Source organism: Rhodnius prolixus, unplaced genomic scaffold (assembly GCF_049639745.1).
Source record: "Rhodnius prolixus isolate KJV_2025 unplaced genomic scaffold, Rpr scaffold_15, whole genome shotgun sequence".
Lineage (NCBI taxonomy): Eukaryota > Metazoa > Arthropoda > Insecta > Hemiptera > Reduviidae > Rhodnius > Rhodnius prolixus.
This window is the reverse complement of record NW_027411605.1, coordinates 6477841-6502998: the sequence shown is the minus strand read 5'-3', so window position 1 is coordinate 6502998 and position 25158 is coordinate 6477841. Positions and strand designations below refer to the sequence as shown.

The window sequence follows — 25158 nt, the reverse complement described above, 5'->3', positions numbered from 1 at the left end:
TTTGGGTTTAAATTGCAGGCAGTATGTCTCTATTGGACTACTTCAAGTGTTATTGGTTTGGGACAAAATCTGTTTTTGATGTCGAATCGAGTTAGACACTTTTTCCATATACCAGACACGCCGTCCACCTTAGACAACCCGTATCTACAACTCATGGTTGATATAAAAGAGAGAGGCAAATTGTTCTCTACTTTCTTTAATAGTAGAGAAAAATCAGACGAAAAAAAATCATAGCTCATTTATTATTCAGTTATTATTTCTGTTTATTTATTTATTTATTTTTTGTTCAATTTATTCAGCAGTAAATATTAATATAATGAAATAATTAGCGAAGAAAGCAGTATTAAGGAGAGTTAAAGTTGAATGATGCCGACATTGATGAAGACCGATGAGCATTCACTGAATAGAATGCATTTCATCAAGGTAAGTGGGATGAGAATGTATAGATAATTAATGTTAAATTTGAAATCAAGTTGGCTAAATGTAGATATGTAGAAAGAACATCAGATTAGATAAGAGCACTGTAGCGAAGAAGCTTATTATAGTACCATCCCTCAAATTTTTATAGATTACTGCCTTCCCCTTCTTTACAAGATCCAGGTTTCATTTTGCAGTAAGGTCTCTGATCTCACGAATGTCTTAAACCATAACCTATTGTTTGTAACGCAATTAAAAAGAATGTGAGAGACCGTTTCCTACTCTTGCTGACGTAAACTGGGATCCTAGTTAAGAGACAAACAAGACTCGCCGGCAGTTATCAGCAGGATTGCTGTGAGGTTCGCCGTTTGCTCTCACTTGCGGAGATAAGTAGAATGAACTTTTATATCGTATGCTGGCCCTAAGGAACTCACTCACCTCTCCTCAGCTCAAAGCTCTAAGGGTTTCCGGTGATAGGGTGCCCCTCGGAAGTGCTACCACATTTCCGTTTTCAAGATCCGAGTGCATGTCTTCGCCCAATGATGGTTGCACAACGTTTTGCCCTAGAGATCTCCTAGATTGCTGCCCAAATTTAGATAGCAAACATTCCACTTGCATCCTGATTCCCAAATACTAGTCTCTGTTACCTCTCCGTGACATCATTTCAACTCATATGATTGGAATCTCTTCTGCGGGAAGAAGGTAGTAAAAAGGGCTGTAGTATTTTCAGCCCTTTAAATGGGAAAATATCAAATCAGATTTTCTAGGAAATTAAGCGACATTTAACTGTTAAGGGCTGGTGCCAGTATTCTTTGTTCTTTATATCACTAAGTAAAGTTGAGTGATTATTTGTATTGATGTATACAATTGTCTCCTGTTACCATAGTTTCCAGAATTTGCAGACGTTTTGGCTCCCTCTTGCAGTTTCCAACAATTTTGAGAGGGGAACTACTGCGCATGGCCTCAGGAATCTTGTTAAAAGTGCCACATTCACTTCTATTTTAGTTAAATGTTTCTAATCTTTCCTAAATAAACATTGTTTCGTAGAAAAAAAATAAATAAAATATTCAATATAAAAACAAAAATCATAATGCATTTTTTTTATTTTTCAGAATTGAGGAAAAATCTTAGAAATGTTATTTGTATGTTGGATTGCAGGAAAAGTGATAAAGAAAATGGCAGTTTTGTTTATTATGTACACATCAGTTCTATCGTCATGAACTTTAATCGTATGACCTGAGATTGAAGCTGGAATTGACCTCTTTTCTTATCGCTAAACATTATTCTTCGTGTTTATCCTACATTCGAATTATTACTTTATTAATTTAAATTACTTGAAAGTGTTTATTTTTTCATTGTTTGTTTAAATAAATGGATTATTTATTTATATTTTTCAATTTTCTTATCGTTATTGAAAGTTTTCTAGGATTCTTTTTCATTAATGCTTTGGAGGTAAGTTTCCTTATCTTAACAATATACGTATGGACAGCTTCATGAAGATTTCTTTTATAAATTAGTTGATAAGCACCTTAAACAAATTCACTTTCGGCTACTCCTGTGACTTGTTTTCATTTTGCATTAGCTTTGTTAACAGTAAACCATCATTAGGTGAAGAAGTTTATTAATTTGATCAGTTAACCTGATGATTTTAATGTGGATTAACATTTCATAAAATCAATCTGCACGAAACAATTTGAGATGTTGAGTGTGAAGTACTCAAGAATATAATTGCTATGTGCAACAAGTGAAAAATTCAAACATTTCATCACTAATGTCTGATTTCACTTAACATAGTCACGAACAGTCTCTTAGCTTTAATCTGATCCTAACAATTATTTCTACAGTTCTGCATCATTTAGAATTTTTCTCTTTCTTTTCTTGTCAGTTCGTGAGCGGCAGAATTAAGTTTTACTGGCTTGTTCGATTTTCTTTTAATCTTATTTGTGTTATGCAAATTCACTCTCACTTTTTTTTATGCCTTTTCTCGGAAAATACGTCAGATAGGACTTATTTTTACATAAAAATTATATTTGTAACTAAAATCTCAAGTTGTAAGTTTTCAATAAGGACCAATAAATTGCAGTAGATTGTGTTTATAAAGGAAGCGGCTACTAGTACTCACAATTGGTAGGTGGCACCCTAAGTGTCCAAATAATAGGCACAAAAAAGTGTCAATGTGTCTTTAATAAAATGTGGAAATATAGTCTAAACTGGAGTTAAGTTTAAGAGTTCGCTAAACCAAAATAGTTGCCGAGCCCCATCTCTGCAGCAATATGTTAATTGTGTAAGTGTTGGGGGTGTAAGATATGTGTGTTGTTACGACTGGAACACCCGCTGAGTGGCCTAAGGAAAATTACAGAGATTGAAAAGTTGGTAATTCTTACAATTTTTTTCTCTGACTAACATACGTCATATTAAAGCTGGCAGAAAATAAATCAGTTATTGGGACATCTTTAGAATTTTTGACAACAAACCAATATATACTCTTTAACAAAAACTTACAGTTTAAAATGTTAAGTATAAGGGTTGATTAAACGCCAAAAGGTACACAAATCAGCAAGTACCCAACATTTCATTAATACTTCATTAATATTTAAGTAATTCTACTGCATTAATTTTCATTAATATTTTTTTGAATTTATTAGATGTTTCACAGACCCTTATGCTGGCCATTTTAATCTACAAAATATTTGTTCAAGTAGAACACCATTTAACTTAGATTGACTGTAATATCTAATCAACAAACTATTAATCACAGGTTAAAAAGAAAAACTTTATTAAAAAAATATGAGGCTAGAAAATTCAAAAACTTTTTTAAAAAAATGCTTACACCAACATTCATCAATGATTTCATTTATTTATTTTTATTTTTAAATAAAAATCGTTGGTTTAAGTTAATTCTTCGATTAAAGTAATTGTTATTTTATGAAGTAGTCAAACGTTTATAATAATAGGTAATAATTAATCTGGCTTTATAGAAAATAATATAGTTTTCTTCAATTACATTCTCAATCTAGGTCTTCCCACAGTATTATATATTTGGAATATAAGATAAATAAGATATGCATATTTTTATGACAGCTAACATAATTATTCCAGTATTTTACTATAAGTAAAATTAGAGGGACTACATTAAATTACAATTGAGAAATGAATAATTATTGTTGAATAATTTACTTGATATTACCTACGCGTTATTTGTGCTCACAAATACTTCGGAAAGACGAATTCTAGACTGAAATATTGTTTTAAATCCGTGATTCAAATTTAAATAGTAGCCGACTCTACTTAGTCTTTTTCTACTTTAACGTGCATGTACATACTCGTACATACATGTGACTACTCAGAATAAATAGCATAATAAAGATAAATCAGAAGAATAATTTGGAATAAAGCTAAAATAAAGTACCTATTTAATTATGAAGATATAATATAAATTTTATCATAATTAGAACAAAAAAATAAAATATTATGAATGAACAAAGGGAAGGGATTAGCTATGCGGTTAGCGTATTGGATTCCCACGTGGAGGTTCCGGGTTCGAATCCAGCTGCAGACCCTTAGATTTTCTCTTTCTAAGAGCTTCTTACAGCTCACTGTCCGGGTGATGGACAGTGTTGTCTGTAACGAGAGAACACTGTCCGGAGGCCGGCAGTGCACTGAAAAAAGCTCCGGGCGCCAATAACCTTAGATGTTGAAGCGATTTAAATCATAAAAAAAAGAAAAAGAAAATGAATGAACTGGCCAGCATAAGGGTCTGTGAAACATCTAATAAATTCAAAAAAATATTAATGAAAATTAATGCAGTAGAATTACTTAAATATTAATGAAGTATTAATGAAATGTTGGGTACTTGCTGATTTGTGTACCTTTTGGCGTTTAATCAACCCTTATACTTAACATTTTAAACTGTAAGTTTTTGTTAAAGAGATTTTTGTACCTTTTGGATAGATTTTCCTTTTTGTATGATCTGCTTTACAGATTTTATTAAAATTGGGAATAATAAATTTTAATTGTATCATTATAACCTGAAAAGGTGTTAAGTCGGAGTTACTACCACTGGAGAGATCTTTTTAAAGAATGATTATAGTTGCGGTCCCCAAACCATCCTCAATAACAATTTTTTTGAGAAAGCATTTTGAATAAAATAGGAAGGTATTTGTACGTAAATAGCAAAATTAAACTGCGATTTCAGTTCTTCCCTTTAAGAGAAGTAAGAAAAATAAACTGCGATTACAGTACTTCTCCCTAAAAGGCAAAGAGGCAAAGATTTTGAATCGAACGACAATTCATTCATGTAAATCGGTTCACTCATTGATAATTTTAACGATTGCAGTACTTCCTCTTAGTACGTGTAAGAGCATGATGGCACTTCACAGCCACGTAGAGGAGCTTTGATCACTTCTTCATGCTAAATTTTATCAAAATCGGACTAAGCGTTATAGAAATATTGGTAATAATAGTTTTAGAAAGGGCCTTACCTGGGTGGGGCAAACTCCCCTCCTTATGAGGCACAGCGTCGAGACTTTTAAAGAGCAAATCTGTACAAAATTTCGATTCGAATGACACTTCATTCATGAAAATCGGTTCACGTTTCGATAATTTGAAACAATTGCTATACTTCCCCTTAACAAGTGTAAGAGCAGATCGTCGTTTTAATGTTACGTAGGGGAGCCCTAACCCTGTCATCCTACCAAATTTTATCAAAATCGGGCTAAGATTTACAGAGTAATTAATGATAATAATTTTGGAGGGGGCCTTACATAAAAGGGGCTAACTCCTCTCCCATTCCATGTACAGCGTCGAGACCCCCAAAAGGCACATCTACATAAAATTCCGAATCGAATGATACCTCATTCATGAAAATCGGTTCACGCGTTTAGGCGCTACGTTGTTTACAAAAAAGGTAACAACAACAACAAGAAGAACAAGAACAAGAACAAGAACAATTTTTGAAAATGCCGTTTTTGCTCATTTTCAGCATCTTTTTTTCTCAAAATCTATCAAATCTAGGTTGTTGCAAAAAAATTACAGTCATAAAGGAGGATTTGCCCTATATTATGAAGAAAATTTGGGAATTTTATCTTTTATAGAAAAAGAGAAAAAAATTGTCAAAGTTGGGTGTTTTTCAACGTTACGCTTTTTCGTGCAGTTTTTGATGATCAACCCTTATACAACTGTCCTACCGGACAGTTTTAATGTATTCATTTAAATTTAAATAGTTCAATCAAAAGTTGGTAGCCGCAAATTAGCGTAAAATTATGCGACAAAAAGCTAGAAGTCGCTGCCATTTAGGTTAATAAATAGTACTTTCCTATACAATCAACCGCACGCCAGTCGATATCTGAATTATATAATCTGACGGGAGGCTTTGCCATTGTTTTTTTAGACTTTTTTTCAGACACTAATTGTCTAAATAAGTGTAATATGAAAATCAGTACAGGAAAAATCTGTTCAGAAATAGTAATCTGTGCTTTTTCTAGTTTGATAGAAAGGGAGATTTGGTCAGGTTTTTTTAGTTGAAACACTTGCAAGGATCGGGGACGAAACCCCGGAAATGTAAAAAAGGCGGTTGGCAGTTGGCACAGGAGGTAAACCAAAAGCTCTCCATTAGGTTATGATATTCATTATTCACAGATCAGTTGGCATGCATTTAATATATGTATGTAAAAGTTAACCACGATTTTATAACCACCAAGAAAAAAAAGTTTAAGCGACAGCCTTGCGAGTTTGGCATGGAAAACTTATATCTGCTAGCCAAGCAGTTTACTGATTTCAAATTGGGTCATAATTTACAGTTTCAGTTAGTTAGAGAACTCCGAACTAAGTTGTGCCGTTAGCAAGCAAGGAAGTAATTGAAGAATATGTGTCAATTTTTCATCATAAGATTGCATTACACTAATACATATAGAAGTATATATGTCACTTTGAATTATATTAAGTCTAAATTCTGACAATGTTCCACAGATCTTAAGATGATCCTAGTTAAATCTAGGCGAAATTGAATAAAAATGTAGACTACTGGAGAAATTCGTTCTTCTATATTTGATATAAATACGTATATTTGCATTCGATACATAATTTTCTAATCTCATAATTGGATGTAACATTTAAGATTAGATTCCGTTTAGCAAAGCATTCCTAAATTCTAGGCTTCACTGCTTGTATATTAATTCATTATTATAAGTTTATTTTTATTCTGATGGATCATTCCATTTTGTGTTTCTTCATTCAATTATGTTAACCTGTCCTAAAATAGGTGTCATCGAGAAGTAGCCCAGAATGGGATGGAGGAGGTTGCCCTAGGAGCGCTACTGGACAGTTTCCATATGCTCCTGATTGTAGGAAGTTCTATAATTGCTGGAAAGGAAGAGGAATGTTAAGTGTATGCGCGCCTGGAACTCTCTTCAACTCGCAAACATTGGAATGTGATTTTCCAGACAAAGTCACTTGCTTTACTGGCTCATTGCAAAGACAACAAAGTATTTCAGGTAAGTTTCCTGCTGAGTAATGTGTAATCAGACTCTTATATATATTTTTTTTTGTTAGTTTCCAAAAGCTTCCAAACTTAAGGTTAGTTCTTTTGGATTGCAACCAAAAATGTAGTCCCTGAGTTTGATCATTTTTAGCTGCCATTAAATGCCATGACTGTTGGGGTGGCTCTTCAGATGCTTAAAATATTGTCGGGAATAAACATGGTCGACCTCAAAAGGACAAATGTCATGAAGGAGGGATGCCTAGAGCTCCAGTAAGAAGTCCCTGATTTCCGATTCTCCTCTCTTTCATCCACTTCCTAAGGAGAATATGGTTCCTCAGTTTAAGGATTCAACTCAGAACATATGAGAAACGTTGGGGTGGCATGAGTCCCATGCGGTTATTTCTAATTGGCTTTACTTGGAAATTCTGTAAAATTATCAGACGTTAAAGGGAAGACACCCCGTCTTCAACACAACTTGGGTGTCTGGGTATGCTGTAGGCCCATTTGATCGTAAAGTTGAATGTAGGAACTCAATTTTTTATGGTTCTGAACTTTACGTTGCGAAGTAAAATTTAAGCGCAATGCAAGATCATTACATTTTATTTCTATATCCCTTCCAGTATTTTATTTGAAATATTGAAGTTTTCTCAATTTGTAGAATTTGAACTAGTCTTTAATTGAGCAAAATTTGATATGGTTCTGAAATTTAGTGTAAATAATATTAAATGTTTATAAAAGAATCTTTGACTCTTATAATTAAGCTGATTGCACATAGAACCCATCTTGACCGTAATTCTTACTCCTTTTCATTTCTAATTTTGTTTTTTTCGCTGTTTTTTAGCAGGGCGTCCTAATGGGAAGGAATCTGTTTATGGTACAGGACCAGGCAACTATCAAAAGCGTAGTGATGTTAGTTGGCCTTCAGAGCATCATCACCAACATCAATATAGCCATAATCAAAATCAACCGGGCCACAGCCATCAGTATCAACAGCGACATCAGAATAACCATCATCAGCGGGGCCAAAATCGTCATCAACACGGTCATCTAAGTCATACACATCAGTACCAACAACACCAACAGTATTTGCCAGGACCAAATCATCCTCACCAACACAGTCAACAACAAGATCACGCCCATCATTATCCGCAACAGAAGTACGAACCAAGCCACAATCATCATCACATACACGGCCACAGTCATCAATATCATCAGCACGACCACCATCAGTATGATCACAATCATCACCACCATCACCATCACCATCAGTTCCAGCATACTATTCCTGTACCTTCAGGTATGGTCTGTTATGAAACTAGTGTTTTATTCTTTCATCAAAACCACCAAAAATGCAAGACCACCCACTTCGCTTCAGACTTTTCCAAAAAATTGATGATAAGCTTTCATGACATTCTGGTGTGTTTGTTGTCCTCTCTATCCACGAAATAATTAAACGTAAAGCTCTTTACTTTACATTACTTTTTACCTTAAGCCTTCTTAGTCGCTGTTAGTTTGATTTTTTTTTATTACAGGAGATATCTATACACCCATAGACAACAGAGGTTCCCAGCGAAAAGATCTGCCTCCAAATACCGGGCAAACTTCTGATGGGATTGACATAGATGTAAGGCAGCCTCGAGTTGAAAGTGTTTTAACTAATCCTTCATTTCCACCCACGAAAAATGCTGGAAGTTATCAAGGAAAACGGGTGAGCCATGCTGGGGTGCAGCCGCCTTGGCGGCCAATGGTGCCAACTCAGAACGAAGATCACTCATCACCTGGATCACCGCAATGGCCGCCTGTCTTACCATCGCAACAAGCTTCACCAGGATCATATCCAGGGGGTGTACAAGATTCAATACAAGGTTCTTCGGGCTTTTATTCCGGGCAAACTGCTAATGAAAGATCTCATGATACTTCTTCAGGAAGTGGCACTTCAAAAAATCTTGCTCCTTGTGACAATACCCACTTTTCGAATCAAGGACAAGAACTTGATCCTACATTTGATAATCCTCATTCTTCCACAGGATTGCATGTTGACAATAGGAAATCTAGTTTTCATGGTGAAAATGGTTACGGCTCAGCCAACGCTCCAAAATTTCCTGATAATTACCACAACTGTAATCCAGTTACAAAAGAAAACTTTCCGAATACTCCCAAAGTAAACATTGAAGAAAATCCTATTAATCATAACAATTTAGGATCATTACAGCCCAATAACGAAGAAGTTTCAAATTCCCAAGCTAAGGTGCCCAGCAGCAACGTCTATTTTTCGTCGATTCCCAAAAGGCTTGACTCACATTCAGCCACATTCCTCCACACTTCAACAGTTAATACTGATACAGGCTATAAAATTAATCCTTCACAGACCAGTATTCCTCAAATAAATCCACAAGTTGTCCAAACATCATCAGTAATTAGATTCGAGAAATGTCCACCTAACTTCTCAGGGTTGATTCCACATTCCCACTGTGGAAAATTTCTCAGCTGTTCCAATGGCAGGACTTATTTGATGAGTTGTAGTAATGGAACTAGGTAAGCAATTTTTTTAAAAATAACTGAACGTATGTATTAATTAGGAATACCATAAATTATTTACTACACTTCAACATAGGGACGACTTTATAGTAAGGGATACCTACTGTATTCAATAAGCTCGTTTAGTTTGGCATCCACAGTAGAGACAGATATTTATTAACTATGAATGGAATATTAGGATTTTGAAGAAACTTGGTGAGCTAGAATTTAGAGAACATTGTTAGAGAAAGTCATGCAGATCATCATACCAGATTTTTTTAAAAATGTTTTTTATTTATTTTTAAATGTTTTAGTTTTAGTTAGAAATTAAAAGTATAATTCTTTCTACTAAAAATGATTCATTCCATTTATAATACGACACAATCCCATTAGGATATTTATTACAATTTTTTAATTCATTACACAGAATTATTATTCACATTTCATGTTACAAAAGAAAATTTGTTAATTGCAGATTTAATCCTCAATTGCTGATGTGTGATTATCCAGATAAGGTAGAGTGTCCGGATGATGATGAAATCTATCGAACGCAAACTGAAACCGATTTTCAAATCATTGAATCAGGTAGCCTTGTTGATTATTGATTGATTCGCGTATGTATTTTATGTATTCTCGCCAGAAAAAGTGAACTAGCCACTTAGTCAGAAATGTTAGCGCTGACTAAAATTCTATTACAGAAATTTGACTGATTCCTTTACATTCGTACAATGCACTAGCTTTGTTGTTGCCCAATAATGAAGAAGTTTCAAATTCCCAAGCTAAGGTGCCCAGCAGCAACGTCTATTTTTCGTCGATTCCCAGAAGGCTTGACTCACATTCCTCCACACTTCAACAGATACAATAGATATAATTACAGATATAATTCCTCCACAATAGGTTGTTGATGCAACTGCTTGAGTTTAGCATATTCTCAGTATATTCTACTCAGACTTCTCTACATTCTATGAAAAAGTCTTAGGAGTTGCGTAATCCACGGCAAACAACTCCATCTCTATTTTTGAACATCATGATTTTAATTTTTTTCAATATTTAAAATCAAATTCTTTAAGAGGTTTAAATTAACCGCTAAAATTGAATTTATAGAAAAAATTTCTCAAACGGAAATACTTTGGAAAATGACTTTTCTGTGAACTTTGTAAATCATTCCATCCGTACATTGTGAAGGATATTTGTGAGTTAGAACTTGAAGAATATTGGTAAGAGACAGTCGTGTGAGTGTTAGTGCACCAATTTCTTTGTTTTAGAGCAGGAAATTCTTCAACCAGAAGGATCTGAGCAAGTTTTAAATGTAGCTAAAGAAAAATCTTTGAATGTTGGAAGAGGATCTACTTCTAGGCCTCCGCCTTCTATAACACGACACAACGTTGTTCACAAGCCTCATCCAGACGATCCTCAATTAAGAGGTTTCTTTATCGAGCCTAACAATAATACCCTTTCTTCAGCCAGTTCTTCCTTAGAAGAAACTCCTGTGGAAAATAAGAAAAATTGCACAGGTTGTATAAAACTGTTATTTTAGTACTTTATTAAAAGGAAAGTTCTAGTAGTACAAAGAATATTTTTAAAGAATTTTCATGAAGATAAGTAAATTATAAACTATACTTTATTCAAATAGGAACAAACTGTCTGACAGAACAGCAAGAAAATATAAAAAAAAGTGGTAACAGTAATGGAAGCAAACATTCATTCCGACCTAGCGAGGCTTCATTTGGAAAAGTTTTAATAAAAAATGGAATATCTGAGGACGAAACAAAACATAAAGGTCAAGTTGTGAGACTTCGAGGCGGCCCTAGTCATCGCGAAGGTTATGTTGAAATTTTTATTAATCAGGAACTGGGCTGGGGCATGCTCTGTGATTCTAGAAATCAGTGGACTCAGAAGGAAGCGAACATTGTTTGCAGATCTCTAGGATTTGAAAGGTAATCTACTAGCCCTTTGTACTTCCACTTTGTTTATAATATGATATAAAATGCATAGAAATTAAAGACACCTAACCAACGTTTCATTTTTTAAGAACCCCATCACATTGAGATTTTTATTTTATTTTTTTTGAATTGAGAGTCCACGTGAACAAAAAAAGGAAATATTTGATTTTAAAAAATAAATTTTAGTTTCAATTTATTTTAATTTTAATCAGGGGAGCTGAATTATTATGGCAAGGAAGGCCGGCTTTTGAAAATGTATCTTATAGCGCAAACATTGCCAGCAATACCATCAGATGCGGTGGTTTTGAGGAATCAATTTTGGATTGCTACATTTCAGAGGGTAAGCAAAATTTGGACATGTTGAATCTGATTGCAATTTTTTTTAAAAAAAGTTCATAATCTTTTATGCCTTTCATTGTATCGTATCTTGTTAGTTAGTAAGTAGGTCTACACTATATTTTTGAATTCAATGTTTCCGCCAGACTAAATGGAGGAAAGCGGAAAAATAATCAGCTCCGTACAAACTTAGAAAACTTTTCATCCATAGTTTTAAAAACTTAAATTTGAAGTTAATATAATTTCAGAGAAGCATTGCAATGTGGAAGAAGATGCAGTATGGACTAGATGTCGTAGTAATGTTCAGTCACAGTGTCATCCAGGGGAGATGTCTTTCTTGGATAAATGTTATCACCTTGTGATACCTAATGAAGAAAATGCCCAAGAGTTAGTTGGCTTTAGTCAAGGAGAAGCTATAGCTCACTGTCAAACTTTGGGTGGCCATTTACTCAATGTTATGTCACAAGTAAGGTTTTTCATTTTCAGATTAAAACAACTTTTTCAATTCTGGATCGATTGTAGACTAAAAGTTCAATGATCTGGAAAAAAAGGACGAAAAAGATAGCACAACCATACCTCTTCCAAATGGAAGGCCTTAATACGAAACACCAATTCTCAATTTATATTTAAATTGCGTTTGGGATTAGATTCATCATCTTCCCTTTTCCAACAACAACCTCTTTCTTCGGAATACAAAATCTAAGATTATCCAGCCTGATTTATATGTGGGAAATACCCAGTGTCCTGACCACTAACCCAATCTATTCCTGCTTTTTAATATTATAATTGGAAAAGGAAACAGGATGCCATTGTATTGTTTTTGTACGTTATTTTTAGATTTTTAAAATTCGCATAAAAGTGTTGAACACATCAATCGTCAAAAAGTGTTGGCACGCCAAAATTTGATCACATTTTGGACTAGAATGTCGTTTTAAGGCGTTCCATATTGGAAGAGTTTTAGTTCCGTGAACTTAGTCTTGTGCGCAGTGACCTTTTCTTGTGAACTAAATTCATGAAAAAAAATTGAGATAATTTTGAATTACGAAACAATAGTTTCTCATCGGTTATATTCTAATTTTTCTAGATGGAAAATGATTATATATCAGAATGGCTTGTCCGTCAAGATTCTGTCGACACAATTATGACTTCTGGCGTTGGGGTATCTGTGATGGGTATGCCTATTTGGATTTGGGAAGGCAGCGAAGATGCTTTCTCTTACCAAAATTGGTGGCCTGGTATATATTTTGTAATTTCATGCAAATTTCTTTAAATATCTATAAAAGAACAAAAAAAAATGTCCACCTTAGTGATACAGTACACAAAATAAAGTTGTGTTTTTTTTTCTAGGTTGGAGAAGTAGCAAGACAGTGGCACCTCAAACCTACCCTAACAGGGCCATGTGTATAGTGATGCGACGATGGTTTTCCTGCCCGAACTTCCAGGACGGATTAGAAACCCGTCTTTGTGACACTCAGTATTACTTCTGGGATGTAGAGGATTGTGGAACTATGGCTAATACTTTACCTTATATTTGTAAAAGAGCGGCGGATAAAATTGGTAATTATAATTCATTATATTATTCGTTTATTGAAGAATTGTTCACCAAGGTATTCTTGTTAATTGTAAGTTTAAAGTTAGTTTTATGAAAAGTTTTCTCAAAGTATAGTATAGAACAGTCGATGATTAAAGGAAGTCTGTGAAGCCATTTTAGAGAAAAACTTGAAATCTCTGCCAAAACCTTTGTGACAGAATCTATTACAGTAATAAAACGGTATACGAAGTTTAGTTTTCCGCGATTTTTTTGGTTTTTCACTCATCCTACATATACACACAGACCAGGAGACCTTAAAACATACATTTCTGGTGAAAATGTAATTTCAAAAATTAACTGCGATCGTAATACAACTAATCTCAATAATTTGGTTCTCATCTAATGGAAATAAATAATGTTTCATTAAATACTTTGATTGACAAACCACCAAAAGGGGCTATCTCTACTATTATTATCTACTTTATAAAAAAGTATGTTTTATATATAAATGTGTGTCTCAAAAACAAAAGAAACTCAAAGGTGTAAGAGATTTTCTTAAATGTTCATTTTATTATTTTGTTCATTAGAAGATTTTAGTACACTTTAGGATTATGCCCTTTGTTATGGTTGAAACGTTGTAAAGAAATCCAAGAATGGAAGGAGGAAGGTAGGACTTTTAATAGTTCTGCAAACATAGATCCGCCGAGTTTTAGTACAGATAAGGATCTTCTCTTAAGAGTGCATTACTTTAATGGTCTTCGTAAAGATTAGGTGAAGCCTAATGTTTCCTTAAACAGAAAACGATGTCTTAAAGGTTGCCACCACACTTTTAATTAAATAAATAACTGAACTCATTGCTTCTCAATTTAGTTAGTTATTCTATTTTTGTATTTATTATTTCCTAAAAAACAACATTGTGGTCAATAACCATTGTTGAAAATAACTATGTCGAGTCTGACATTTGTAAAACTTCTTTCATATTTGTTTTTCTTTTAATTTATTTATTAAGTTACCGCTTTCTATCATAAAATTTTTGTTAATAGTTATTGTTTATCAATAAATAATTGGCTATATTTATTTATTTGTTACTCAGGCTGTATAGTTGATTCAGGAGTCAATTATCGTGGAGGTGCTAACGTGACGGCATCTGGTAGATTGTGTCTTTCTTGGGACACCAAAGAGGTAGAACCTCTTCTTAGTTATCAGATATCTGATGCTGACAAGAAGTAAGTAAAGTAACTCTAAGTTAAGTTATAACATTACCATATGTTTAAAATGTCCTGTCTCTTTGGTCTTTGCCAGTACTATGATAAAAGGAAGAATAATGACTTAATAATAGCGCCCCCGAACAAATCTGACCATAAATAGCATAAAGCAAATAAATTAGCGTAGTTATTTGATCAGAATAGCCTGCAGTTCTTCTCTTGTAACTTCTCGGAGCCTACGACCATTATTTGCAGTACTAATTCATGATTACAGATTAACACTATCTGGGCACAACTATTGCCGTAATGTAGCCGCAACTGATAAAAGTCCTTGGTGCTTCGTTAAAAATTCAGATGGTATAACCAAAGAATACTGCGATATTCCCCAGTGCATGAGAGGTAGGTATTTAAATGTAAACCATCTTGGATGTTTTGAAGTTTTTACCAGATTTTTTTACCGATAAATAAACTTCTAATACCAATCTTTTTAACTTTGTTTTTGCCATCTTTTTAATTTTGTATTTCAGAAAAGTCTGCTCGTTATATTGTACATGAATGTAACCCCCAACAATTTTCTTGTCAGACGATGAAGGAATGTATTCCGAATGAGAAAGTTTGCGACGGCCACTCAGTAAGTCCAGAAATTTTGCTATTATTATAAATAATAGTAGTTGATCACATATTAATTATGTTCAACATGGATGAGAGGGAAGAAATATTTGAAAAATATAAGAGTATCACTCCTAAAATAATTTTTTATTCTACCAGAAACATTTATTATTTGTACGAATATGTTGTATTTTATTTTGTTTATTACTTTAATAGGATTGTTCAAATGGTCTTGATGAACGTAACTGCACAGATAATTTATTGAAGTTTAAACATTTCGCACATACTAAACTTGTTGGTTATGATATAGAAACTGTTGAGAATGCAAACTTATCGACATGTGCCAGGAACTGCTTAAACAACGAAGACTGCCGTTCATTTTCCTACTCGTTAGTATGATCCATAGTAGTATATAAAAGGACCTTTCGTGTATGTGTGTGTTTAGTTTTAATAGACTTGGTGCCTCTAAATTTAATCGATTGTGGTGTCTATAAATTTAATCGATTGCATTTTTAATTAGGGAAGAAGTTACCGCACTCTCACAATGACAGAAAAAATACAGACTTTTTTTGTTTTAATTTAGTTTATATATTAAATTGTATGCCATATTTTTATCTTTAAAGAAAAGGCAAATTATTGAATGTTTATTTATTTGTATTGTAGCAATAAAGATAAGAAGTGCTACTTAAGCGATAGCAATCTAGGTCTTTCTGGAGCCCTTGACGAACATATAGAAAATCTTGATTATTATGAATTGAAATCGAAATCATTGCGCTGCGAAAATTCATTTGTTTGTTCCAATGGAAAGTGTTTGAGCAACAGTACGGTAAGCTTGTTATCAATCAGTATATTGAAAACTATTAAAACGATCATTCGAGATGTTTATGCTCTTTTTATTATAGCTTTAAACTATATTTTTATGCTTGTATATTTGTATATAAAATTATATTTGCATGCTAATTTATGGAAAGTTTTAGAAATCGAATCAGTCTAAAATTTGAAAACTCTGAGCTGAGGTGTTCTCTGAGTAAAAATAGGCTTCACATACCTTCTCGGCCGCATTTTGAGTTTCACCTTGCTTAACTAAGAAAGCGTTACAGAAGAACCTAGGTTTAAAAACATGCAAAGTCCATTCAGCTTCTTTTAGGAGATTAAGACTCTTAGCCATATCTTTAGATTCAGACATGGTTTAGGAGGCTATTCTTTGCCTTGCTTCTGACAATAATGCACTTCTTAAATCATCCCTATCTGGGAAATTCGAGATACGCCTCTGCTTATTTGTAAAAGGGCATATAATAAAGCATTATATAAGTTTGAATATTTCATTAAATTTACTTTAAATATGAGCATATTATTTCTACAATTGACCAAAAGCAATCAGTACTTATTCTTCTTGCTCAACTTTATCACCGATGAGTTAATTAACAATTAACGCAGAAATATTTTTTTAGCGGATAGTTACGTTGTCCTCAAACGTCCCATAAAATGTGAGTGCTTTTAATAAAAGCTAACATTGCAAGTAGTTTTGGGCCCAATGTTTGACATAAATTAGCATATAATCTGTTCTTTGTGAATTGTTCATTACATTTTTTGAATTTCAGTTATGTAATAACAAAGACGATTGTGGTGATAAATCAGATGAGAAAAACTGCAGTTGGCTTGAAAATGAATTCAAAATAAAATTGATCGGGAATAGTATATCTAATGAAGGAACTATTCAAGTATTCGGTATGTTATACTTAAATGCTATTACCTTCTGTTCCTATTTTTAAGAATTCCAATTAACTGAGGAAGGGTCTATTTATAATCAATGTTTTACTACTTCAAAAAACTATAAAATTCATTTTGCAGAAATTTATTTGTGGCTAAAGATGTTTTTGAGTTAGTGTGTTCTCCGTAAACAACGACCAATTTCTAAAAACCATGTTTTTAGGTTTTGAGTATTCTTATGTACTTAATAATTGCCAAGAGTCAGATATTCCATTATTTTTCCCGCAAGTTATTTATCTGAGATGGCGATTGCAGGTAATGGTCGTTGGGGGCTGATTTGTGATGATCAATTCGACTTAAAGGCTGCAGATGTTGCTTGCAGACATCTTGGATATTCATTAGGAGCTGCACAAGTTAAACGTCACACTCTTCCATCAACATTAGTAGGAAGTGATCATACATTTTTATTAGACGACATAGAGTGTACTGGAACTGAGCAGAAACTAGTAGAATGTAAACATGCCGGATGGGGTGTTCACAACTGTCAGCCGCACGAGGTAATCTAAACATTTTTCAAGTTTTATTCATTATTTAAATTTAAAAAAGGAATTTCAATTTTCTGGGATTTTTAGTTTTTGTTTTTTAATGTTACAGGCTGCTGGAGTTGTCTGTAAAACCAATGAGATGGATTGCGGAAGCAAATATTGGAATTGCGTGCACTCTAAAGAATGCATACCTATTAACTTCATTTGTGATGGTGTACCTGACTGCTCTGACAAATCCGATGAGAAGCCTCAATTCTGCCAAGTACAGTTAACTTGATGAGTGTTGTGAAACCAACAACTCTACTGCTTTAATCCTTAGAATTGTGCCTGAAATGGTATTTTGATTATGTTTATTATTATTTTACTAGGAGGAAATCACCGTTAGATTAGTTGGGCTTGGAGGAGAAAGCCGAAGCAACAAAGTGACGGAAGGTCGTTTGGAGGTGAAAAAATTCGGCATATGGGGCACTGTTTGCGACGACGACTTTACCTCAAATGAAGCCCAAGTGGTCTGCAACTCGCTAGGGTTTCCTGGACCTGCTAAGGTAATTTTTCTTATCAGCCACTTGCTAAAATTGCTGCCCGGAGCCAGTTCACTCGTTCATCTCTTAGACCATTTCATCTTTTTTTTCCAAGTTGACTGGTGCATGTATTCCTCTATTATGTTTTGTTTATCATTCCAGTATGCCAGATAAAATAAAAAGCTAACAATCACTGGTTATCGCGTTGATGGCGAAAAAGTACATGACAGTCAAACAAATTTCACAGACAGGCGACAGACGCACTAAGATTGACACTCCTTGAGATTGCATCCATTTTCCCCTTACACTGCTGTATCCAAAATCGTAAGGTTTTCTCCTTTCCACTCTAGATTGGCATCCGAACCAATTCTGCTGCGACCTGGCCTCCAATGATCTACTCAAACTAGCTGCAGGCTTTTCTATCCTTTTTTCCCCTATATTCTCTATTCTTCCTATCCTAAGCTTTCCTTTATACTATGTAATGAAGGTTTTAATATAATCACTTATTGGCGCTTCATGTTTGTAATTATTGTACGTATTACTGATAAAGTTTATTTATCCATTTATCTAAAGTCCAATTCTTGCTATTGTTCAGGTTTATAAAGATGCTGCTTATGGACAAGGCTCTGGGATAATTTGGCTTGATCAGGTCCAGTGTGGAGGAAATGAATCTTCCATATCCAACTGCATTCATGAACCCTGGGGTCAGACCAATTGTAGACACAACGAGGATGTCGCTATTGCATGTTCTCCCCAGAAAATTAATGTCGCTGGAAGTGGTCAGGTAATCAATTTAAGCGTCAAATAAACCATTAATTGAATTGCAAGTTTACATATTGAAGCTTGCCTAACAATTACTTTTACTTTTTCTTACTGCTTTGTTAGAGGAGGATTTCATCAGAAATATAAGATTCATTGATCAAGGAAAATTGAATTTTTAGAGATTTTGATGGAGTTAGTACTCTCCAGCTGGCTGTACGTTTCTTTTCGAATGTTAGTATAAAAGATTGGATAAATAGCTGAACCTGGAGAGCGATTTTACAAGATTAGCTTCCTGATTTCTGAGTTGTGGAGAATCTGAGAGTTATGCTTAGTTTTAAAAAGCCTTTCGCCTACTTGGCAGAATGCTTAGTGTCGCTACCATGCAAAGAATCATCTTGTAGCAAATTTCAGCATCTATATTTCCACTTATCTACATTGATGTGCTTCATTTTAGAAGGGGAAAGTGTTTCATTACTGGTTACTCTTGCTGTAAATATAAAACATAATTGTTTGAGCTGGAAATTAGCCCGAAGACCATAAGAATCGTGAAATTGTTTATGACAACGCTGTGATGACTGAGGTTTTTACTGCTTTTATCGCGGTATATTGCAATTACTCGAGAAGTCTGGCAGAATGAAAAATAACTTTATTGTTTAATTCATTTTTCCAGTTTATTGCTGATTCAGCCACAATATTGAATTATCTCGCTTAATGTCTATTTGATATTATTTATCTGCATTTTTTCAAATAGTGTTCTATTTCTATGTATCTTGTGTTGTCTGTATGCTATTAACATAAGTTTTACTATTTCTATCTAAATTTAACTTAAATAATTTACTAGATTGATTATATCCGATCAACCATTGCTACAACTTTTCAGTTAACAGGCAATAAAATAAATAAATACAGGTGTTTCTGCGCTATTTTTGAACTTAGTCACGTATTTTATGAAGTGGGTGACATTCTCCTGTTTCCGTCAGAATATTAAAAATATTTTGCTATTTTTTTTTTAAGGGAGCTGATGATGCAAGCAGTATTGAAAGCAACATGATAAATATAGATGACATTCTGCCCGAAAAATGTGGCATGGTATCTCCTGAATTTTATGAAGTTTCTTCAGACTTTAAGCCGAGGGTGGTTTCTGGCTTTGAAACGACAAAAGGCAATTATCCATGGCAGGTGAGCTCCAGTGTGTTAATTAGTAGTTTTGAATCATTGATTTAGTTGATTGTTAAGCCGATAAAAATTCGAATTCGAATGAAATTTACAAACCGCTTAGTGTTGCACAGCTTTAACAAAACTTTTAGAGTTGTTATTCTGAGAAGAGTCGAAGAGGTGCTCTAACTAGTTGGATGTCACAAAAGATCGTTTGGTCATGGTGGATTATGCTTTCTAGCCAATAGACTTAGTATCTACTCTAAATCTTAATTTCTTTAAGTGCTAAGAGTAAAAAATTATGAATAAATTCTACTACAAACATTACTGAACATTTTCAGTTCTTCTTGATCAAAATACCCTCTACTCAAGAATATTAATAAAATGAGATTTAGTTTAGTTACAGTAAAATTAATTTTTAGGCAAGTATTCGAGTTAAGAGTGTATCTGGTAAATCTTCTCATTGGTGTGGAGCGGTGATCATTTCCAAATATCACATACTCACTGCTGGACATTGTCTCAGAGATTACATCAAGTCTTACTACTACATTAGAGCTGGCGACTACGATACTGAGGTAAAATTTGTTTAGATTTAAATTTCTTCTTAATGTTCTGTACAATTCTCACTGGACTTATTTCTGTAATTGATGTTTCACAATTTGTAAGTTAATATATATCTACTTATGTATTGTAAATGTGGTTAGGTCCACAGTTGCGGATAAAATCATATATCAAAACTTTTAGGTAGGATAGTTGTATAGGGTTGATAGTCAAAAACTCCTTGAAAAAGCATAATATATTTCTAATCAATTATTATTATTATAAATCAATTAGTTTTTACTAAACAATAAAAGAATGAAAGGATAGATTTTTGAGTACATATAAATGAACACGATATTTAAAAAACACATTGGTGTGAACCCGACTTACCACTATTCTCAAGGTTTTTACTTATTTCTTCAAACTTCGTTGAAGATCTACATTTTTTTAAATTTCTATTTATTTATTCCAGTTAAATGAAGGGACCGAACAAGATATAGAAGTGGATGATCTTTGGATACATCCAAATTTGGATTTTGGAACACGATTGAACAATGACATAGCTGTGGCCAAGTTAAAAGACCCCGGTTTCATGTTCAATAAATGGGTAGCACCAGCCTGCTTGCCTTCAAATGATCGAGATATTATTGAATTCGTTTCAAATGTTAACTGCACCATTTCTGGTTGGGGATCAGATGGTAGTCCTGGAACTGGTAAGTGTATCTCAAAAAAATTGTTGAAACTATTTCCAAAACCATGAGCAAAAACAATATATGGTACTCATGAACAATCTTGATATATGTTACATACAGGATTTGCTAGAACTTTACGAGCAGCTTGGCTTCAAATCTTGTCGCAAGAGCGATGTAAGTCAGACGATGTTTATGGAAGTGAGGCCATAACTGAAAGTATGTTTTGCGCTGGAAGTCTCACAGGTGGAAGTGATTCATGCCAGGGAGATTCGGGTGGTCCGCTGTTGTGTTCCAAAGGAGGTAGGTATAGCTTTGTATTAGTGAATCAAACTATGTCACACCTAGTGGCGTGAGAACCTGAACATACGGTCCATGGTAAGCAATACAATTAATATACAGTGTCAGGTGAGTCGAGCTCACAGTATCCTGTCGGGATAAGACCTTGAGTCATTACTCACGACCTTGTCAATAAAATGGTCAAAAATAGTATTCATACCCTAAGTTTTCTTACATTATCTACTGAACTTTTGTTTCTAGGATGACTACTTGTTCAGCACTGAAACAGATGATAGTAACAATAAATTTAATGCTCTCATTTTCTTTTATAAACATAAAGAATTGATTAAAAAGCAGAAAAATAAAACCCTATTGAAATTCATGGTCTTGTTTGGAGCGAAAAATTCGAAAATTGAAATTTTCTTCCAGAAAAGAGCTCAGAACCAATTTAAAGAAATCATGGGCGGGAAACACATCTCAAGAGACACTAAACCTGGTGGAATCTATGCCAAGGAGGCTTCAGGCAATAAAAAATGCAAAGGGATTGCTTACAAAATATTAGGTCTTTAGTTTTGCGTTAATTATAACATTCAGACTGTGTTTGATTACTTATTTTACATACAATAAATTATGCTTTTAAATAAATTCTTTATGTTTATAAAAGAAAATGAGAGCATTAAATTCATTGCTACTATCTTCGATTTCAGTGCTGAAGAAATAGTCATCCTAGAAACAAAAGTTCAGTAGATAAAGTAAGAAAACTTAGTGTATGAATACTTTTTTTGACCATTGTAATATTAATTTGGTCTTATTTTAAGGAGGAATGGGAATCATTGGAGTCATGTTCCAGAAAATCTTAAACGAATTGATAAATTCTCTCATCCGGCCGTTCGATTTCGGCGAAAACTTATACTAAAAGCGACAATATTACCAAAATGGAATGCCAAGTTACTTTTTCCAAGTAAAAAGATCTAATCCTTTGTACAAGGCGGTAAAAACATTTTTTTACTATTCAGTCATGCCATGTAACTACTCAAATTTCAGAACTTTGATATTCCTTTTACTTAAACGAAAGTAAAAAAGGTTCTCAAAGAATCATGTGTTGAATATGACTTTTTGGGTTTATTCATTCAAACATCCCCAGATTGAGGCGATCCTTCCTCTCAAACGTTGCTTTTTTTTTAACGAGAATCCCCCAAATAAGGAGACCTCCAAAATACGTGCTACACCACTGATTAGGCTAGCATCTTATAAAAACACAAACTCAACTGGTAACTATTTTACAGATCGCTTTACTCTATACGGAATTACCAGCTGGGGCCATGGATGTGGCAAGAAGAATAGTCCTGGAGTCTATACTAAGGTGCATCACTTTACTAACTGGATACATAGTAAATTAGTTCTGTGACCACTGGTTTAATTAATATTTTTAAATTTGTTAGCTAGTGTAGAGAATACTCTTTCTTCGTTAAATGGGTAAAAATAAAAATAAAAACTATTTTAAAGCCAATTTTTCGAGAAATCTAACCAATTAGCAGAACTGTTTTAAATAAACAATTTATTTTGAAACAAATTACAACACATTGAGGATAAATTCAGCACATAAGAACTCAGATTGGTAAAACAAAAGGTTATTCTAAGAAATAGGTTATATGATTTCTAAAAATGAAAAATTGTATAAATAAGCTTATTTACTTTCTAAGATCTGTTTAATTTTAGAAAATATGCATAATTATTTTGTTAAATACACAATGTATATTATATAAATTGGATAATAAACAAAATTAACTGCTCTGCATAAGATAAATGGATAAGTATTGAAAATATATTACATACAAATTTTAATTATTTCAGATATAATTTAATTAGTCTCTGTACCCAAACACAAAAATATTAATCATCAGCTTCTTTACTGTAATCAGTTACATTTACTGAAGTTAATTAATTATTTTTATTAAAATTAGGGGTTCGGTAGAACATCCTCAGTTGGTGTTTTAGCGTCACAATATGTGACGATAAGTTCTGATTAGATTAGAAGTGATAAGTGATTGATAAGTTCTGAATTAAATAAGAGGTCGTAAAAAAACTTCAACTCTTAAGATAGAATCTGAAGATCTTAGTTTACATTACATACATAAGTAGGCATTATCAGAAGTCATAATTATTTATTCACCGAAAATAAAATTAGTCACCAAACAATAGCAAGATTTGTACAATTATTTATGTTTTGTCCTATTCCTTAGTACACTTGTTTTTTTTTTTAATTTTATTAAATTTCTTTTAATTTTTATTTAAAGTATAGTAATGTTGATAAGAAGGTTATAAAATAAAAACAATAAAGTAAATAAAATAAAATGACATGGATTATTTTTTTTATTGATTTTAACACCTTGTCCACATTGGGTCAACAAAGACGTCATGTTTAAACAAACTATTGTAGATTAAACTCTTATAAATTGCGCATTTAAATGTTCAAGTTTATATTTATTTGACTCACTAAATAGAAATGAAGAGAATTACGCTTCAGTACTTAAAGAAATAGTTCAAAAACTTTATTTCTAAGCAGGTATTCTAAAGCAAGCATAGGGCGATGGCCATAGATGTCTTCTATCTTTTACGATTCACCAAATTCCTTAAATGGAATTATTTCCTCCATTTATGGAATTTTTCTTTGCTTTTTAATCCTATTGATGATATACTGGTATTACTGGCATCTAATACAAATAAAGTCAAAGCTTTGAGTCTTGGGTAAACAAGAAAGGCTGGACAACAATGATTCTTCTAATATTCGCCTGTAATTTGTATAATTATTCGTCTTAGGGAGCTTATTTTAACGTTTCGAGAAGGATTTGGCGTGAACCTAATTATTTTAATTTCAAAAAATATTAAAGTAAGTTCGAATTATCACCACTAGGGCCAAACGTTCCTTCCGATTCAGATGATATATAAATTAATTCTTAAGTATTTATAAATTATTTTACTTATGTTTTTATTTTTATATTAAAAATATACATTCTTTGGTGGTTATTTACATATTTTGGATAATTCAAAGGCGTTGTTTTTTTTTTTTTTTAATTAAACAGTAGTCAGTACAGCTGTTTGGTTAGATATGGCAATATAAATTTGTAGCATTCTATATTTTCATGAATTACAGGAATCTTATTTTATTAACAGATTTAATAATACAATTATAGTGAGAAAACATAATATAGTGGGAAATGGGTGGACAACATAGCACACAAAGAATCTCTATTGACAACGAAGGGGATCCAGCGTCTGTGATAAAAGTTTCTGAATCAGTTGTTGATCGTTTAAAAGGAGGAACTGATCAAACTATGGAGAAAGAAGAAGAGGAAATAAGCAAACCAAATGTAAGGAACTATGGATTAACTCATTTTCATCATGTAGCTGTGCCAGAAAATTTGCCCATCCAAGGCTTACCTTATATAACATCTAAAGATATTCAACAGGTATTAGAAAAAGAGATTCAGAAGAACAATGAATATTGGGAAAAGAGAATCGGTGAATTACAGAAGACTCATGAACAGATGGATAAAATCATGGAAGAGGAATATTTGAAAGCAACTGAAGAAATCAAGAAGATACTACCGAAAGTTCGCCCAGCAAATGCTAAATTACCTTGTCAAGGGGGACGAAGCGACGTTACTAAATGTTACAAAAGTCATCCTCAACAGCCACTTAATTGTGCTGCAGAAGTGGAGCAGTTCGCAAACTGTTTGACAAATACCAGGATCAAATTGCAAGATGAAGATAAAATTTAGTCAGCTGCGTTTAAGTCAAGAAGTTTGGTAATTAAGTCATTAATTATTGCAAAGAGTAAGTTGTTAAAAACACAATTACTTAAAGTTTGTTTAGAATATTTTGTAAATAAATTTAGTTAAATAAAACTTTAATAATTCA

At 33.2% G+C, this 25158-nt stretch overlaps 2 protein-coding genes across 4 annotated transcripts; both read left to right on the top strand.

Annotated features, from left to right (window-relative positions):
• The first annotated feature begins 229 nt into the window (after window positions 1-229).
• Window positions 230-24562, top strand: LOC141454962 (uncharacterized). 2 transcript variants are annotated; one of them, XM_074129688.1, is made up of 27 exons: window positions 230-423; window positions 1530-1869; window positions 6677-6908; window positions 7740-8192; window positions 8428-9430; window positions 9888-9997; window positions 10678-10926; window positions 11046-11349; window positions 11568-11695; window positions 11940-12157; window positions 12776-12926; window positions 13039-13248; window positions 14316-14448; window positions 14702-14826; window positions 14955-15058; window positions 15253-15425; window positions 15700-15862; window positions 16638-16764; window positions 17062-17303; window positions 17401-17553; window positions 17660-17836; window positions 18408-18596; window positions 19589-19753; window positions 20152-20304; window positions 20742-20982; window positions 21082-21261; window positions 22524-24562. In XM_074129688.1, the coding sequence occupies exons 2-27, from the start codon at window positions 1789-1791 to the stop codon at window positions 22643-22645; spliced, it is 5586 nt and encodes a 1861-aa protein (XP_073985789.1). In that variant the 5' UTR covers window positions 230-423; window positions 1530-1788; the 3' UTR covers window positions 22646-24562. The 2 variants fall into 2 exon arrangements, with proteins under 2 accessions (XP_073985789.1, XP_073985788.1); XM_074129687.1 differs by having other exon boundaries at window positions 7737-8192.
• Chchd3 (Coiled-coil-helix-coiled-coil-helix domain containing 3) lies at window positions 24456-25158 on the top strand. Of its 2 annotated transcripts, XM_074129719.1 has the most exons (2): window positions 24456-24608; window positions 24708-25158. In XM_074129719.1, exons 1-2 carry the CDS (start codon window positions 24456-24458, stop codon window positions 25017-25019), a joined length of 465 nt encoding a protein of 154 aa, XP_073985820.1. In that variant the 3' UTR covers window positions 25020-25158. The 2 variants fall into 2 exon arrangements, with proteins under 2 accessions (XP_073985820.1, XP_073985819.1); XM_074129718.1 differs by having other exon boundaries at window positions 24456-25158.

Coding starts and splice junctions, on each gene's coding strand:
- LOC141454962 (XM_074129687.1), top strand. CDS start 1,789: ATGGATTATTTATTTATATTTTTCAATTTTCTTATCGTTATTGAAAGT. Junction 12,158..12,775: donor TACTCAATGTTATGTCACAA/GTAAGGTTTTTC, acceptor TAATTTTTCTAG/ATGGAAAATGATTATATATC. Junction 14,449..14,701: donor ATATCTGATGCTGACAAGAA/GTAAGTAAAGTA, acceptor TCATGATTACAG/ATTAACACTATCTGGGCACA.
- Chchd3 (XM_074129718.1), top strand. CDS start 24,456: ATGGGTGGACAACATAGCACACAAAGAATCTCTATTGACAACGAAGGG.